General features: G+C 49.4%; 5 protein-coding genes across 5 annotated transcripts; 2 read left to right on the forward strand and 3 right to left on the reverse strand.

The window, feature by feature from the left end:
- Positions 1-116: 116 nt before the first annotated feature.
- Positions 117-4,337, reverse strand: KY384_001030 (uncharacterized protein; the record flags this gene model as incomplete). The annotated part of the gene is made up of 1 exon (XM_044809562.1): positions 117-4,337. One exon carries the CDS (start codon positions 4,335-4,337, stop codon positions 117-119), a length of 4,221 nt encoding a protein of 1,406 aa, XP_044673469.1.
- A 699-nt stretch (positions 4,338-5,036) lies between these two features.
- KY384_001031 (uncharacterized protein) lies at positions 5,037-6,284 on the forward strand (the record flags this gene model as incomplete). The annotated part of the gene is made up of 6 exons (XM_044809563.1): positions 5,037-5,295; positions 5,360-5,435; positions 5,496-5,532; positions 5,583-6,016; positions 6,066-6,204; positions 6,249-6,284. The coding sequence occupies 6 exons, from the start codon at positions 5,037-5,039 to the stop codon at positions 6,282-6,284; spliced, it is 981 nt and encodes a 326-aa protein (XP_044673470.1).
- Positions 6,285-7,595: 1,311 nt separating this feature from the next.
- KY384_001032 (uncharacterized protein) lies at positions 7,596-8,843 on the reverse strand (the record flags this gene model as incomplete). Its single annotated transcript, XM_044809564.1, has 2 exons — positions 7,596-8,601; positions 8,653-8,843. 2 exons carry the CDS (start codon positions 8,841-8,843, stop codon positions 7,596-7,598), a joined length of 1,197 nt encoding a protein of 398 aa, XP_044673471.1.
- Positions 8,844-9,446: 603 nt separating this feature from the next.
- On the forward strand, positions 9,447-13,406 carry KY384_001033 (uncharacterized protein; the record flags this gene model as incomplete). The annotated part of the gene is made up of 1 exon (XM_044809565.1): positions 9,447-13,406. The coding sequence occupies one exon, from the start codon at positions 9,447-9,449 to the stop codon at positions 13,404-13,406; it is 3,960 nt and encodes a 1,319-aa protein (XP_044673472.1).
- Positions 13,407-14,049: 643 nt separating this feature from the next.
- Positions 14,050-15,822, reverse strand: KY384_001034 (uncharacterized protein; the record flags this gene model as incomplete). Its single annotated transcript, XM_044809566.1, has 1 exon — positions 14,050-15,822. One exon carries the CDS (start codon positions 15,820-15,822, stop codon positions 14,050-14,052), a length of 1,773 nt encoding a protein of 590 aa, XP_044673473.1.
- Positions 15,823-16,766: the final 944 nt, after the last annotated feature.

Here is a 16,766-nt window from a genome sequence, read left to right on the forward strand (position 1 = left end):
GTCTCCATGACTCCATCAGAATCGATGCTAAAATACATACAGACATCCAATGCTCACTACTGCGAACCTCCATTACGAGCATGAAAGAAAGTTTGAGAGATAGGTTGTTAGGGAGGTTATACCTTCTTACTGCCACTGGCATCTCGAAGTTTGTTCTTTCCTTTTGAAAACAAGCCTTTGGCTGCAATATTCGCCTTTCCACCGAAAACTCCTGCAGTGTGCAGGAACTCTTTGCTCTTGGCCTGTACTTGCTGGCTCGTGATCTTATTCCCGGACGGAGAGAAACCTTGAGATTGATTGGGTCCTGGTGCACTACCTGCCGGTGCATTTACACCTGCTTGCGATTGTGGGCTGGCATCTAAGTATTGCTGATAGTATGGCTGGCCTGTCTTGCTACGAGACGGCGATGCCTTATGATCAGGAGCAGCAACGCCCATTTGACCCCCGGTTTGGACGAGATCGCTATGTTCCGGCAAGGCATTGCTTGTGGTCGCTATCCAATGGGCAAGTCCTGTGTTTAAATTTGCAAACTTGCGCTGCGTCTCGTCAAAAGCAAGTATGCGTTCCTGTGGTGTTTTCAATGCCATGATCTCGCGAAAAGCGGGGAGCTTCGGCACCTCACTAGACGGCGGAGGCGGCGTAGGAAGCGCCTGCATACGCTCTGTTGTAGATATATGTGGCGCAGAAGGCCTTATTTCTCCCAACACGCGATCACTTGAGTTCCGGTTTCTTAATTCAGAAGAGTCATGAACAGCGGATTCAGTCCATATCGTATGGTCAACTGGTTGGGACACTATGGCCTCTGGTCCCTCTAAAGAGCTTGTGCGATCCTTCAGCGGTGGTGGCATGTCATCAGCAAGACTTTGAGAAGCGCCAGCAGTCGGTATCTCCAGCTCCGGACTATCTGGTAAGCTCTCATCGTCCCTGATGGTATGCTGCATTTGATTCGCGACAAAGCCATCGGGCGAGGGTGGGGCTACGCTTTGAGATTGCATTGGGTTACGCTCTGTAGTGATTTGAGGCTTTGATGAATTGGATGCAGGTGCGGTATCACGCAATGTTGCCTCCTGCGGCATCACCTTCTGCTTTGCCTGCGATGGGGACAGATCTGCCAATTCCGCTTCCCAAGAGAATCGCCGCTTAAGGGGACGCGAATCCTCTCCAGTTTGCGGTGCAACCAGGAACTCTTGAGGTGCTCCGTGATGCTGTTCGTCAGGCTTCGGAGAAGTCTCAGCCAGGGGGGATGTTCCCTCCTTTTGAGCAACGGCAGCCCGATGGGCCAAACTAGGATCTCGACTGGCGACGCTTGTCGTGTCTTCCTCGTCATCATTCCAGTATTTGTCGTACTCACTTGGTACATGGCCACTCCCGTGGTCATTTGACATCATGCTATCATTTGTAGGATATCTCGCTACGCTTTCGTTTGTGGGATATCGCGAGGAAGCTTGATAAGACGAGGCTGATTCGGCTGTTGACGGTTCACTGCGTAACTCTCTAACGATTTCGCGCCGTAGTCGGTCGGACTCATATTGTTCAGTGCCTACATCCGTGCTCAAGGATGGTAGAGAAGGTGGTTGCTTTGCAGGCGAAGGTGACATCGTAGATGCAGAGGACGCGTCTCTTTGCGATGTAGGTTCGACCGAGTCTGAAGTGAATGGCTCTTGGCGGGCTGTATCTTTGGGCAGAGAAGTTGGAGCTTTGGAACTTTTACTAGCGCTCTGATCTGCCCCAGACAGCTCACTTCTCAAAGGCGGAGGTAGCATTGCAGCAGCCGAAGTCTTCTCAGCTCCAGCGGCCGCCCTATGAACCCTACTTGACATGTCTCCGGTCTGAGCTAACTCGGATTGCTCATCGTTTCGAGACAGTGACATCTTTCTGGTAGCTGGGAGCTCTGCCGGCGCTTCCTTGTTCGCATCATGGCTCAAGACCGAGTCTTGATAGCTATATCCCTGTGAAGGCATTATAGATGCTGAAGACTCCCATCCTCCGGGTAATTGTGGTCTGAAGCTTTCCATACGTTCATTGGCTGGCCTTCCATTTCCACGTACGTTGGGAGCCACTGGATTCTGACCTAAAAGGCTGGCTCGTGGGGTTGTGATAGATTGAGGAGAGTCGGGCCTAGTGCTACTCTCGAAATTCTCTACGAGATTTTTTACACGACCGCTGCCAGATGAATTGGTACGATTTAGAGAATATGGCAAGTTGTGAGGAACTGCCATTTCTGTGGTGGGATCGGAAGCAACTTGGTCAGAACTTGAAGTGGACTGGACATCTGCCGAACGAAATCCCTTCGCGGCTGATGCTTCTGACACTTCAGATGTCTCTGACACTCGAAGACTGTTGCTCGCACTTGGCACAGAATCGGTTGGAGTTGGGGTCGCTTGGGCAAGGTCAGCTTCATGAGGATGTCTTAGATGACTCATGGATGCGAGAATCGGAAGTCTTGCAGGGCTATTGTCGGGACTTGGGGTTCCTGACTCTCTCCGATGACCCATTATGAAACCTGGAGGTGGCGGTTCGATATCGTCCTCATTTTGTGATTCGAGATTTTGCGAAGCTTGTGTTAGAGTACCGACTGACCCACTAGCTCTTTGTCTAGTCTTCAATCTCAGGTTGTCCTCTTCTTGTGTGGGAGTTGTAACATCTTCAATACTGGGAAGCTCATGAGTCCGATCTCTGTCCACTGCACTTGGCCCTCGGCTCATGATGGGACTGACAGTGCTGGTCCCACCACTAGTACTTCGCCCAATGGAAGAGTCAGCATTGGAACTTGGTGTCGGTGGCACTTGCTCCTGAGCCGTATCAAAGGCCTGATGAACAGCTGATCTGAAGCCTTTCGATTGCTGATGTCGAAGATCTGGTTCGCTTATATGCTGATCTCTCCCCGTTGGCTTCTCTGACGGGTCACTAAGAACCGGACTCAATGTCATGTCTTTCGAGAGTTGCCCGTGGGTGTCCCGCGGACCTAAGAAAGACTCTCCAAAACCTTGACCCCATCCAGATATCCGGGTCGGATCTGGAAGGGTCAGTCCAGGGGAAAGAGTGGACTCCTGAGCAGCTGAAGGCTGTGAAGACTTCGGAAGATTGAACGTCTTAGATGTCGTTCGTTTCTTGTCGTTGTGCTTCGCAAGGTCTTCAGGAGTCTTCCTATCATTACCTTTCGGTTGCATGTCGCTCTTCAGGCCTTCAAAGCCATACTCGCTTTTTCGCTCCGTGACGGCATCTAGCTTTGGCTTTAGACGTTGAGCAGAATCACTTTCTAGCTTCGTGTCCAAGCTTGATCTTTCCGCAGGTTTCCCTGTTATTGCATCCATGCTCGGTCTGGAAGATTCTTGAGATTGTCTCTCTCGCTCCCTTTCTTCTTCCATCCTTTTATAGATGTCAGCAGGACGAATGAGCACCGAACTTTTGCCTCCTGATGCAGAGCTCCCTGCGCGTGAGCGCGCTTGCCCATCGAGGGCATTACTGAAAGGCGCTGAGGGTGGCGCACGCGGGTCAAATGGCAGAGCTGGTTGAGACTGTTGACTTAAGCTACTCTTCCTTGGCGGTCGACCCTGTGGATTGCTGTGTGGGGAAGGTGAGTTCCTTGTTTGCAATGGTGGAGGCATTGCGGACGGGGAGAAATCTCTTCTGTCCATAAGTCCTGGGGCAGAACTATAGTTGCTAGCGGACTGGATTCTACTATCATGGCTTAGCACATGCATTTGATCTCCAAGCTGATGGCTGCGATAGTTGTCGCTTGTTGTAGATGGCTGTGGTCCATGCCTAGCTTGGCTGTCAAAGCCCGGTTGGATTGAGAAACTGCTGACATGATGGGTCGGTGGCGGCTGACTTGGTTGATTAGGATAGCCCTGGTTCATCCCAGGTTGAAAATCTTGCGCTGAAATGTTTTGACTAGATTGGGTAGGTGGATGTGGACCGGCGGAGAATGTCCGTCGACCTCCTTCCTGGTCAAATGAGTCCACGTTCTGCGACCTAATCTGATGCTCCATTGCAGGCGTAGTCATGTTACGCGCACTGGATTGTTGAAGAGGAGGAGCAGAAGCATATTGAGAATTTGAAGGTGTGCCATGGCTTGCGATGCCTTGAGGAGCATTATGTCCATAGGCACTTTGAGAACCTTGGGAGGCTGACTGCCCACGCTGCCGTAATCCTGTGGGCTTGGGTGAAGGTTCCGGCTCATCATACCCGCCGTATTCATCGTAATCGTCAACGTCGCCCCAGTCGTCTCCATCGTAAGAGTAGGATTTTGCCTCGACCCATCGCTTGGTCTTCGCTCGATTGACGTTTGTCTTATAAGAAGTCGCCTGCCCAGCCGGCGTTGTGGGCGTACTCATGACCTATACTGAGATCAATTGTTGGCTTTGGTATTCGTTTAACATCTATCATCCCAGCACGTTCACGACCGGGCAGACATTGCGGTAATGCGAAGATGTCAACAATGTGTTCACAGAAAGCGTCGCGGAGTCCACATCGGTAACAAGTATTCGCCTATTAGGCAGTCACTAGCTGTTCAAATCAGTGGCTCCTTGCTTCATTGTGTTGAGGATGCAAGAGTTCGGCGAAGTTGGTCTCTCCGCGAATGACTCTCGCATGAGCGTCATGCGCAGTTGTGTGAATTGATCTTGAAAACAGTGAACACGGAGTCCTAGTCTGAGTAGAGTATTTGAAAAGCTCAGTGCGAGCACTCCAGCAGACAGCATAAATAAATGCAGTCGTAACAAGAATGGCTACTGGCTCCGGGACATGTGAACAGGTTACGGAATTGCTTCCGCGATCTATTTAATGAACAACGGAAACATCTGTTTCTCAAGTGAATACCCAGGCCAGCCAGCGGTATCACTTGTGTGCAAAGATAATCATCGAATTCCAACATTAAATACCTCAAGACTCAGGCATCACCATAGCGCGAAATTTCAAATTTCGTCAAAAGAAAAGAAAAAAGTGCATACTTTCAAAGGAGAGGGCTTTTTGGTGTTTCCTTTCCGAGAGGGCGTATATGTCGTGCAGATTGGGGGGAGATCAAGAGGCTGAAAATGGTCACAAACATCCAAGACCGGACAGCTGAATTCAAGGCTGTTCTAGCGCAGGCGCAGAAAAAGCAGAGTTCGACGAGGGTTGGGGCTCAAAGGCAATCGCTCCTCACCGAATCACAAAGGCATGCTGCCAATGGATCTCCAGTCGGAGATATCAAGGGAAGAAAGAGGGCGAGACGTTCTGAATTCGCACGAAGAGCCGCAGAAATCGGAAAAGGCATCACGGCGACGATGGAGAAGCTAGGCAGACTTGCTGAGTGTAAGTCTCGAAGAATGTCCTCGCAAAACGAGAATGACTTGGCTTACGTCTATGTTCTTACCAGTGGCCAAGCGAAAGTCCCTTTTTGATGACCGACCTGTCGAGATCAATGAACTTACATATGTTATAAAGCAAGACTTGTCATCCTTGAATGCCCAGATATCCTCCCTACAGACATTCACAAAATCACAAAACTCTAGTAACAGTGCTGAGCAGGAAGGAGAGCATAACAAGAATGTATATTTATTCATCGTAATCTCGGACTGAAAGAAACTAAGTGCCACTAGGTTGTCGTTCTTTTGCAAGGCAAATTGGCCGATGTGGGAGTCAATTTCAAGGAGGTCCTTGAAGTCCGAACGAAAAATCTTCAAGCTTCACGGTCAAGAACGGAAAATTTTGTATCCTCGGTATCTGCACATTCTCAGCAGTTAAACTCCCAACAATCTGCTTCACCACTTTACAACACCCCGACCAAATCTCGAACACCCCAACCGGGATACCAAAACACAAATCAGGATATCTTGAACCTCGATCCAGCCGCCCCATCAACGATGATGGCGGGTGGGTCACAATCAAATCAACAGATAATGATGATGGAAGAGGCGCAGCCGGCAAATACCTACATCAACATGAGAGGAGAAGCGATAGATATGATAGAACGAACGATCAATGAGCTTGGAGGTGTTTTCGGTCAACTAGCGGCAATGGTATCTGAACAAGGGTAAGCTTGCTGCTACTAACAAGCTGTTTTAGCTAATCCTTTTGGCAAGGGAGCAAATACAACGTATAGATGCCAACACCGAGGACGTGGTCGACAACGTGCAGGGCGCTCAACGAGAACTTATGAAGTATTGGTCGAGAGTTCAGGGTAATCGCTGGCTTGTTGCGAAGATGTTTGGGGTTTTGATGGTAGGTCACCCGCCATGTAGGAGACCTGAGGCTAATATTGCTAGATTTTCTTCCTGCTATGGGTCTTAATCGCAGGGTAGTAGTATTTTGAGCGTGGCGTTCGGACGTGAAGTATCAAATATAGACCGACTGTACTTGTACGACTTATTGCATTCTAGAGCTGTAAATAATTAGAGCGTTTGTGTCGGGATGGAGATGAATACTTCTAGCCTCGCCGACGAACATCAATATGCATTACATACGACCCAAAAATAGGTACTTGCGTCGTGTTGTGGAAACGACCTTCAAATTTCTCATAATTGGCATGCGCCTCGATATACATTGCTGGAACAGTGACACGGACCAACCGAGAGTCAACGGATGTTTAACGCAATAAGAAACATGAAATGACCCTCCTGCTCTGACCAAACACTAACCCCATGCTCCTTGAGAATCACTAAGCCTTTTCACCCCTAGCATCCCTCCTTCCAGCTTCATAAGCCTCCTCCATGGCAGTCTTATGCCCAGCATCAGTAGGCGCATTAGCATCATTGTGCCTCCTCCAGATCATGCCTAGCAAGCCGGTTCGGCCACTCCCTGCCATTTGCACTCCAGACCCAGCAACAATCTCATAAGCAGGCGGCTTGCCTTCATGGTAAGCTGGCGCGTCACCTCTGATGTCGCGGGTGCCATAAACATTTTCGTGGAAAGGTTGGTTGGGGTAGGCCTGGTTAGGAGGACCTTGAAGAGCAGGGGCGGCGTGGTGCGAGTGTTTAGTCAACAGCGCAGCGGCGATAGGCAGGATGTGGTTGCTACGAGTTGCGCAGCTGCGTTTGTGGCATCTTCCGCGGCGACCGCAGGAGTAGCAGGCGGGGCGATTGTGGTGGCACATGGTACATGTAGGTTGGTTGCGGATTGTGATGAGGGAGCTAGGTTGATCTTCTTTATTCAGATAGAGAAAAATATGCTTGAGATATTGAAAGCTTCTAAGATATGTTTCTGCCTGATTGCTTGGCTAAATGAGAACTTGAAGCTGATGATGAACCGCATAAGGAGGGGTATTGGACTGCAATATATAGACTCGCATCCTGGAATGAATCCACAAGTATCATGCTCGACATCACTCTGATTCCTCACGCTCGCACGGTACAATTACGGTCTATGAGATGTAGCGACGGCGACAGTACGCTGTCTTTTGGCCGATTGTTGGTGTGTATTCGCACGAAAGGTTCCATGGAGGGAAGTTCAGCCGCACTGAACGCGCCGCGCGTTTCCCCTTTTGCCTAGAAGCGAGCCCCTTTTTAGTCCCACAAGCAAAAGCAAGACGACAAGGACGAGTGTTCCATTGCACACGTGATCCGATTTGAGTCAAAATGTCAGTATCCTGATTTTTGCAATGATCTCTGTACATTCTATGATGCTTTGTTCGCTTTTCTTTTCTCTTTCGCGATTTTTTCTCTCCTTTGAATCCAGCCTTCGGCGCCAACTCCACCAAAGACTAAGGCAACTCCTACCCATTGCATCTCGGTCAATCTGTGACCAAACCACAGTACGCTGAGAATCATAGTCAACATCTTCCTCGTGACTGTCACCGTCACGAGTAGGAGCGAGCTGAATTTACTCAGAGTGTAGTAGATAAAGATTTGGCCGACAGCGCCACAAGCTGCGAATGAGAGGATGTCGATAAACACAGAGGGATGCCGTGCGATGAAATCCAAAGCTGCAGCCAACTCATTGGTGTTTGTAGTGGCCGCAGGTTCAAAAAAGAGCGTGGCTGGGAGAAGGGGAGATACCAACAGATAAAAGGTGGTCAAGGCTGTGGACAAAAGATTTTGCGCTACCATCATTTGCGGGCCAGTGTAATGTCGGTTTGTGCTAAAGATGTGATCTTGTGTTGAGTTTGTCAAGCCATCGAAAAGGAGATTGATGCCCAACAGGAGCAAGCCCCACACTGAGTTGCCGGATCTTGTGGATGATGCTTTCTTAGCTGAAGACGGATGATAGAGGGTGAAAACTGCAACTCCCGCGGTGACAAGCGCTACGACCAGATATTTATACAACGGATAAGATTTGCGAAATACTGTGAGATGGAGGAACATAACGGGCAACAGCTTGCATGACTTGGCAAGTATGAACGTTATATAGTCGACATGTGAGAGTGAGGCGTAGCCAAACGGAGATGCTAGTGAGGAAGTAACTGCGACTAGTACCAGAGGAACGAAGATAGATTTCGAGGGAAATATGGAGGTAGTCGCGTTGTCTTTAGCGGTAGTCGTCAGGAGGTAGGCGTAGCCTGCTACCACGGCAAAGGATGATTGGATGGTGTTCAAGAAGACGGCATATGTGAATCGCTCGGGTGAAGCAACGGAGCCGTACGACGTCGTGGTGATGCGCTCTTGTAGGAGGGCCCAAGTGAGGCTTCAGACACGTTAGCATGAGATACTGGTCTAATGCCGCGGGTAAAGGTACAAGGAGGCGTAGATGCCAGCCACACAAATCAATAACTGTGTGAGACCTGGCTGGGATAGAGCTGTAGACAGAGCAGGAGCTCTGAGAGCTCCACTGCTCACTTTTGCGCTGCCATTGAGCTCCTGCGAGTTCAACCTCTCGAAATCGGAAGGCTCCCTTCGGAGCGGAGCCGCCTGTTTCTGTCGAGCCATTCAATGCGAGACGGCCTCCAGACGAGGCAACAGTAAAGACTGGAGTGTCAACGGTAGCAAAGCATTGTGAACATTGTTGAAAGAAGGAAAAGGTGTCTTCTTGAGTTCTGTCTCATTGACTTCGAGCTTTGACGCTAGTTCTAGGCGGCCGGCGTATTCCCGAGCGGAAAAAGCCGGCATCTCAGGCGGGAATTGGCAGATCTTCGAGGCCTTCAATTGGAGCATAGCGTCATGAATTGTACAAAAAAGCAAAAAAAGTCTCAAGCTTCCCTTCCTTAATCTTTTTGTTAGCACGTTCCTTCTGTCGTATCCCTTACTTCTCTTGTACAGAGTCTTCGCCTACGAGGCAACTGCTTTCCAATTCATAATATTGGCGGTCGTTCCTTCCTTGTAATCTGCACTCGTCGTCCTCTCAGCACGCTCGTTATACCGGAAACTGATTAATATGTCAAATCGACACCATGATCACATAGAAATAGGTCTGTTCTACTGCGCTGCTCCCTCAGCCACTCCATCCACAGCTAGGCTTTGTCTGACACGACTCACAAGAAAAATCTACCCAGTCAGATTCTAACCAGAAAGAGCACATACCGCAGCTTCAAAATGGCAATGAAGATGGAGGGCCGATGGCAGCCCCGGAGGCTACCTCAAAAGAAGACGCAGTCTCTGACAGTAAGTCAATCCTCTTTCCTCGAATATCGACTAAATTGGTTCCCAGATGTCTTTCAAATCGCGATCAAAATTCCTCACAACCCTCGACGAATCGAGATCATGGTATCGACACAGGAACAAGTTCAAGATCTACGACAAACAATCATGGAGACACCGGGCGCTATTCAGTACTCATGCTTCCATCTTGAGTTCAAAAAGAAGAGGATCAATGACTTCATTGAACTTTCGGAAGTCGACGGGCTTACAGCGAACGCCGAATTGCTTTTGGTAGAAGATCCCTACACCGAGAAAGAGGCGCGCATGCACTTACTGAGGGTGAGAGAGATAATTGGTGTTCAACCGGAGAGGGTTGAGGGCCCGTATGGCATTGCTGCCGGTTTATCACTTCATGACTCCATCTGCCCTTGGAAGCCGTCGGAAGGTAGCCTACCCACGCAAAATGGTGCCAACCACTCGAGCTTAGGCGTAGCTGAGAATGCTCTCGCGGATTATAGCTTTGATGGACTGCCCGATATCCAGCAGATGAGCCAAAGCCCATGTCAACCTTCGCCTACCACTATAAAAACACTCAACCTTTCATCATGGAATCCACCCCCACTATACTTACGCCAAAAGGGCCATTTGATTTATTTGCAGCTTACGACCACCGAAGGTGAACAGCACCAAATCACGTCACACGTCACAGGGTTCTACGTGAATAAATGTTCGAACGGGAAATTTGACCCATTCCCACGATCAGCGCCGAAAAGCGCGTTCGCACACTCTCTTTTGACCCTATTGTCAAGCCTATCAACTTCATTTGAATTGTCCTTTGCCGGCCTCTTAGAGGCAAACAGCAAGAGAGACCCGCTGGTCAGCTTCCAGCTCACAAATGCTGTCCCCGCTAGCCCATGGGTCGTATCTTCGTCGATGGCCTTTGGAGATCGTCATCCTGACCTAATAAGAACACAGGAAGCCTTCCTCTTGAGCGGCCCAGACGGCAATGAAACCTTAAGAGATTGGAATGAGGAGTTGCAATCCACAAGGGAGCTGCCACGAGAGACTGTACAAGAGCGTGTGATTCGAGAGCGACTGATCTCAAAGACATATGCCGAATTTACGGATGCAGCGGTAAAGGGTGCTCTCCTTGTAGCTCGTGGTGAAGTCGCGTCTTTGAATCCGACTGAGTCAACGGACGCCCAGATCTTTGTTTACAACAATGTTTTTTATTCCTTCGGAGCCGATGGGGTTGGCACGTTCACTTCTGAAGGTGGAGACGAAGCAGCACGCGTAGCAGTTGGAAAAGATGTTATGGGTGTTAAAGCCGTGAATCAACTAGACATCAAGAGCTTGTCGACTGCGGGTACAATAGTCGTTGATTATATTGGGAAACGGATTGTGGCTCAGAGTATAGTGCCCGGAATTTTCAGACAGAGAGAACCAGATGAGCATCAGGTCGACTATGGCGGTGTTGAAGGTCGAGATGTCGTAGCCGACAACCAGGCATTTGTTCCTGCTTTCTCACAAGTTTCAAAAGCCTTGAGAATCAAGTCACATGCCGTATGGGATCGTGATGGTAAACGGCATGATTTGGAAGGCAGTGTCGAAACGAAAGGCCTACTGGGAACGGATGGCCGGAAATATATTTTAGACTTATATCGCCTTACACCATTAGATATCTCGTGGCTGGAAACACATCATGTGCAGACCTTCGACAAGAAATCTATCTCTGAAAAGGATTCTTACCCTCATCGTATGGCCATCTTGAGGCCGGAGCTTATTGAGTCATACTGGCGGCTCAAAATGGGTGAATATGTAAGAGAGCAGGTCAGTAAGAAGAAGGGTGCGACAGGCTCTCAAACCCAGAGCTCAGACGCTGCAAACCCTGAGACAGCAATTGCAAATGACGATGGGCTGCAAACACCGCCGCAGCTCACGAATGGACTTCGCGAAAATCCCCCTGATTTTGTCAAGGGACAAATTGCGGAGCTCACACAAGGAGCACTCAATGGAGCGGCACCCGAGCATATAGATATATCATCGTTTACGCTTGCGTTGAATCCTGATGTCTTTTGTGGACAAATACCGCAAAGTGAGAAAGAAAAGGCTTTATGGGCGGAGGATGAGGCAGGTGTGCGTGCTGTCTGTGACTACCTGCATCAGACAGTGTTCACAGACTTACTTAGCGACCTTCGAGAAGGAGAAGTTGGATTTCCTATGGATGGATTGTCTCTCAGTCGATTATTGCACAAACGCGGGATCAATATTCGCTATCTTGGAAAGCTTGCCAACATCGCTGACGACAATGTTCGTGGCCATGCTCTTCGGGCACTTGCGGAGCAGGAAATGATTGCAAGAGCGTTCAAGCATGAAATCCGCCAATATCTCAGTGATGTTCCTGCCATTTTCACTACAAGTTGTGTAGCGCACCTTTTAAACTGCTTAGTTGGCACACAGCTTAACAGCTCGCCCACCGCAGTCATCGATGAAAGCTTGAGGTCGATGTACCCAAAGAGCAATTTCAGCTTTCTCGAAGTGACACCCGAGATTCTGGCTGTTGGGGTCAGAGGGCAGGTTCATTCTCGTTTCCGCTATGATCTCCAAGAGACTTGGATAGAGCACTTGGAGCATATTCAGTTGACACGATCTATCGCACTCAAAATAGGCCTGCAACTCATAGCGAAAAAATATAGATTCGAACGCGGAAATACGCCTTCCATGGGTAAGAACACCGCTACAAGCAATGGTAATGAGACAATGCCTACTACAAATGGCCCTACGCAGCTGAATGGTGTCTCTAAGAAGAAGAAGAAGGGTGCTGCTCGGAGGTTGAGTCAATCTGGCACAACCGCCCCTTCTTTAGAGCAATCCCGTACTTTCCATCCTGATGACATTGCAAATATCGTACCAATCATCAAAGACTCGTGTCCAAAGAGTACTTTGGCAGAAGAGGCTCTGGAAGCCGGAAAGCTTTCCATCATGCAGAATCAGAAGGACGTGGGACAGGAACTCTTGCTGGAGTCACTAACACTCCACGAGCAGATCTATGGCGTATTACATCCGGAAGTAGCTCGCGTTTATCATCAGCTAGCTATGCTCTACTTCCAATTAGATGAGAAGGCAGCTGCTATCGAGCTTGCGCACAAAGCAGTCATCATCTCTGAACGCACCTTAGGCATAGATTCGAGTGAGACCGTGCTCAGCTATCTCAATCTTGCCTTGTTTGAGCATGGAAATCGCAACACTGCTGTTGCTATAGCGTGTGTAAGACACGCACTTGAACTGTGGAGGACAATATATGGCAACAATCACCCAGACCTTATGACTACATTCAACAACGCAGCAGTCATGCTTCAACAACTCCAGAAGTACAACCAGTCACGGACGTGGTTTGAGAAATCGCTCAATCTCAGCGAAGAAATTGCCGGCAAATCCTCCGTTAACACAGCCACACTACTCTTCCAGCTCGCACAAGCGCTGGTCCTTGATGGTGACCATAAAGGTGCCGTCCAAAGAATGCGGGAGGCCTACAGTATCTTTCTATCAACGTTGGGTGCTGAAGACTCCAACACAAAGGAGTCTGAGAAATGGCTTGAACAGCTCACGCAGAATGCAGTTTCGATGGCTAAGCACGCTAAAGACGTGCAGTCTAAACGAATTCGAAGAATACTTTTCAGTCCCAGAGCACCTCATCTAAACGGCGACCCACAGCCACAGATAGGGCAAGCTCAAAACGCCCTCACGAATAGCAACGAGATCGGGAATACTTCGCGGCTAGATCCGCGAAGCATTGAAGAATTGATGAAATATATAGAGGGGGGCGGAGAGGTCTCGAAGACACCCGCCAGAAAGCGCGTAGGACGACTGAAGCCACGACAGACAGGTGGAGCGCGTGTTGGTCCTGGTGCATAGGAAATTCTTCGACGAGAGCGGTTCAGCGAGCCAAACTTTTCAACAGAGCATTGTTTGCAATATCAGGCGTATTTTTGATTTTGCGGGTATTTGCATTGGGGAAGCGAAAGGTACATACATGTATAGCACCAGCAATCTCCCTTCAGAAATTTTGGTGTTTGTAGATAGCTACTCAGCAAGGTGTACTACAGGAGGATACTTGGTAGAAGGGTGTACAATAGCAGGTAGCATGGGTCATTTTCACCCGATCTTGAACACAAGACAATCCACTCTAATCAGTCGTCGACCCGCAACAGATTCTGGCATTGTTTCTAAGTACTTTGTTGGTGATATTGTGGTGGCTTCACCGTTGCGTAAAGCGCCTTTGAAGACTCTACTGCTTTGACTTTCATGTTTGCTTGCTGTCCTCGAAAGACTCGAGGGCAATGACACATTGGACGCATTTGGCAGACTACCGAAACCCAACGTGGTACTTAAATTGAAGGCGGAAATTCATGTTAGGTGAATCTCGAGAACGTGAGAAAAGGGTCATTTTTGGACAGAGCTCACATCTGCTTTCATGTAATCTACATGCACCTGTCTTGTCAAGTTTGCTATTTACTAGAATATCTCTCACGCCTCAACAAAACCAGTCAAAACACGCTTACCACCCAAAACTCGCCTCAACGAGGTCAATGTTCCTTCTCTCCTGCCTCCTCCGGACTGCTGCCCTAACGTCATCCCCCAAACTTCCAGGCCCACAGACTCCCACCGCCATAGCCCCCAATTGTCCTCTGCGCTCCATCTCTACAAGTGTCTCCAAGTCCGGCCTCCCTGGAAACATCTGCACAGTAGTACTCGGGCTATGAACCTCCCTACAACTCTTCGGTTGTGTCACAAATAGCTGTATCCTAAGCACCTCTCTGCGTTTCGACATGGCTAGGATACTTGTCATCCACGGCCGTATCCATTCCAGATGTTCAGCGGAGCGGATCACCCAGACGAGAAGGATCTTGCGGGCTGCGACCGTGTTGGAAGAGTAGCCGGAGACGAGATGGCGGATGTAGGGAATTTGGTGCGTTATGCCTATGCCGCCGGCTACCAGCATGATGGTACCGTACGAGTCAAGGCATTTGTCGCCGCCATAGGGCCCTTCGACTAGGGCGGGAAGAGTGAGTGGACCACCTCTAGGCTGCGCGAGCAATTTTCGGTACAAGTGCTCGGTGAAGCCACTGCGGCGACGGACAACGAGCGAGACAGTGTTTGGGCGCATGGCGAGCGCGTCAAAGGTGGAGTCGATGTCTGTGACTTTTATATCCTTCTCAGGGTCGCTGGGACGACCAATAGTATCAGACCAGGCAACAGTGAACGGGTGGTTCATCCAGAACAGAGAAGGTATTGTTAGGAACACGTGCTGTCCAGGTCGAAACCTCCATGGACGAGCGACCTTGAGATTGATGCGCATCGTATCTCCAGGAAGAGTCTCGATGGTGGCCTGAGTAATTGTGTGGCCTATGTTCCGATAAACTAGCGTTGCGAGTCTTAGGCATCGCTCGATTACCCATATGGCGATGAGGATCTTGACAAGAATTTGAGGAGGGTATCCATCCAAATGGTTCCAGAGAGCAGCAAGGATGAGAGCGGCCAACACAATGTGAATGTTAAGAAAGGTCTCGTAGAAAGCGCGTCGGAAGGCTGTAAAGGTGGTGAAGAAGATGACTAGCACCGAGAGGAATGCTATGAAGCCGAAAAGCAGGAACCGCTCGGTCTGCAGGAAATTATTCAAGACAGCCAGATCCGATTTGTGCATTTGCCCTGCCATAATGTGGAATTTCCTGAACTCGACGCTGGCGTGGGCGATGACGAATACAATTACGAGGTGGCCAAACCAACGATGGATCAGGTTGAATGTGTCGAACGGTATCCTCGTGAGGGCGATCAAAGGGCTGTTTCGGCCAGAAAGAAAAAAAAGCGGGAGCATGTTCGTCAGTGCGAGAGTGCCTAATCGGTTGCGGAAGTGCATAAGCAATATTTGATAGTCGCCGCTCCATTCCATGCCATATGTTGCAAACGTAATGTTCATGATGACGATCCCAAAGAAGATCCCACCCTGCCAGCGGGTAGGAATGACAACCAGCTCCAAACGGCCTATCCGTATGGGTTCGCTATGGCGTTTACCAAACAAAGGTGCATACAGCACGTGTTCTTTGAATTTCGCGTAGAAGGATTGTGGTGACCGAAAGTAATTCTGCGTCTCATTGCTGAGACATGTCAGTGTACGTGCCTGCTGTGTGAAGATGAACAAGATGTTGTGTAGAACGAGCCCGCCCGTGATGCCGAGTAGTATAAAGATTGTGTATTTAGAAAAGCGTTCGTTGTCGACCAGCGATGCCTTTATGACGGCTAGAGGAATGTCCAGGCGTTTCTCGAGGCTCATCTTTGCTCGTAGGAGCGAGGCTTTGACGGAGACGATGGTGTCAATGTCAGAAAGGAAACTCTACGAAGATTGACGTAGAGGATAAATTAGGACGCACTTGCTTCAAGCAGGTACAAAGCGGAGATTTCAACAGGTAATCAACATGACATCAAACAGCGTCACCAATCCTATGTGAAGTGTCACTTCCTTTCAGAGTTCGAGAAGCAGAATGCAATTGTAGGGGGGAAGAGGTTCTCTCTGTCACATTGCCGTCCTGAAGATAGGTCAAATGAGTCGATTCGTGGGAGTGCCATTATAAATATCCGTAGGAAAGATATACAAGAAGCCTAGACCGAACCCGAGACAATCCAATGCAAAACGCAGTTTTAGTGTGAGTTAGCGAAGGATAGTTCGCCTCCTTGATTCATTACTCTTGCGAAAAGAATGCAGTCAAGAGCCTTCTCCCACCGAAATCTGTAGTATTGGGGCAAAGTAGAGCGAAACGGCACCTGTGAGCAAGTTATCTTCATCATGATGACTTCGTCCATAAAGCAAACATCAGTCATTGGTTACATTTGCTTGCATCTGATGGAGATGATGTACTGATGCTGTTTCACTCGGACTTCCCAAAGCTGCACGCAATTTGATACTTGATACCTAGTGAGCTGGAGGCCGTCTTGGCGGCATTCCCGCCGCACCGCCCACCGCCGACTCGTCAGGGGATGCCCTGGCACTTGGCCTCTTGGAGGCACAGCGCCCTCAACTCTCAACTCAGACATACTTGCGAGCTCTGAAGATAGTCTACTCCCTTGTTCGAGGCACAGCCTGGATCCCATCGCCATGTGTAACAGAACTGGTGGATTGGCTTTGGTGAGGGAGGTGCTTGCGTCTTCACCTTGTGCGAGGCACCGATGAGGCTGCGACAACTCCACCTGCAGAGAGCGCCTATGGGCATCTGTCCAACC

Source organism: Bacidia gigantensis, assembly GCF_019456465.1.
Source record: "Bacidia gigantensis strain McMullin 20006 chromosome Unknown contig_125, whole genome shotgun sequence".
NCBI lineage: Eukaryota > Fungi > Ascomycota > Lecanoromycetes > Lecanorales > Ramalinaceae > Bacidia > Bacidia gigantensis.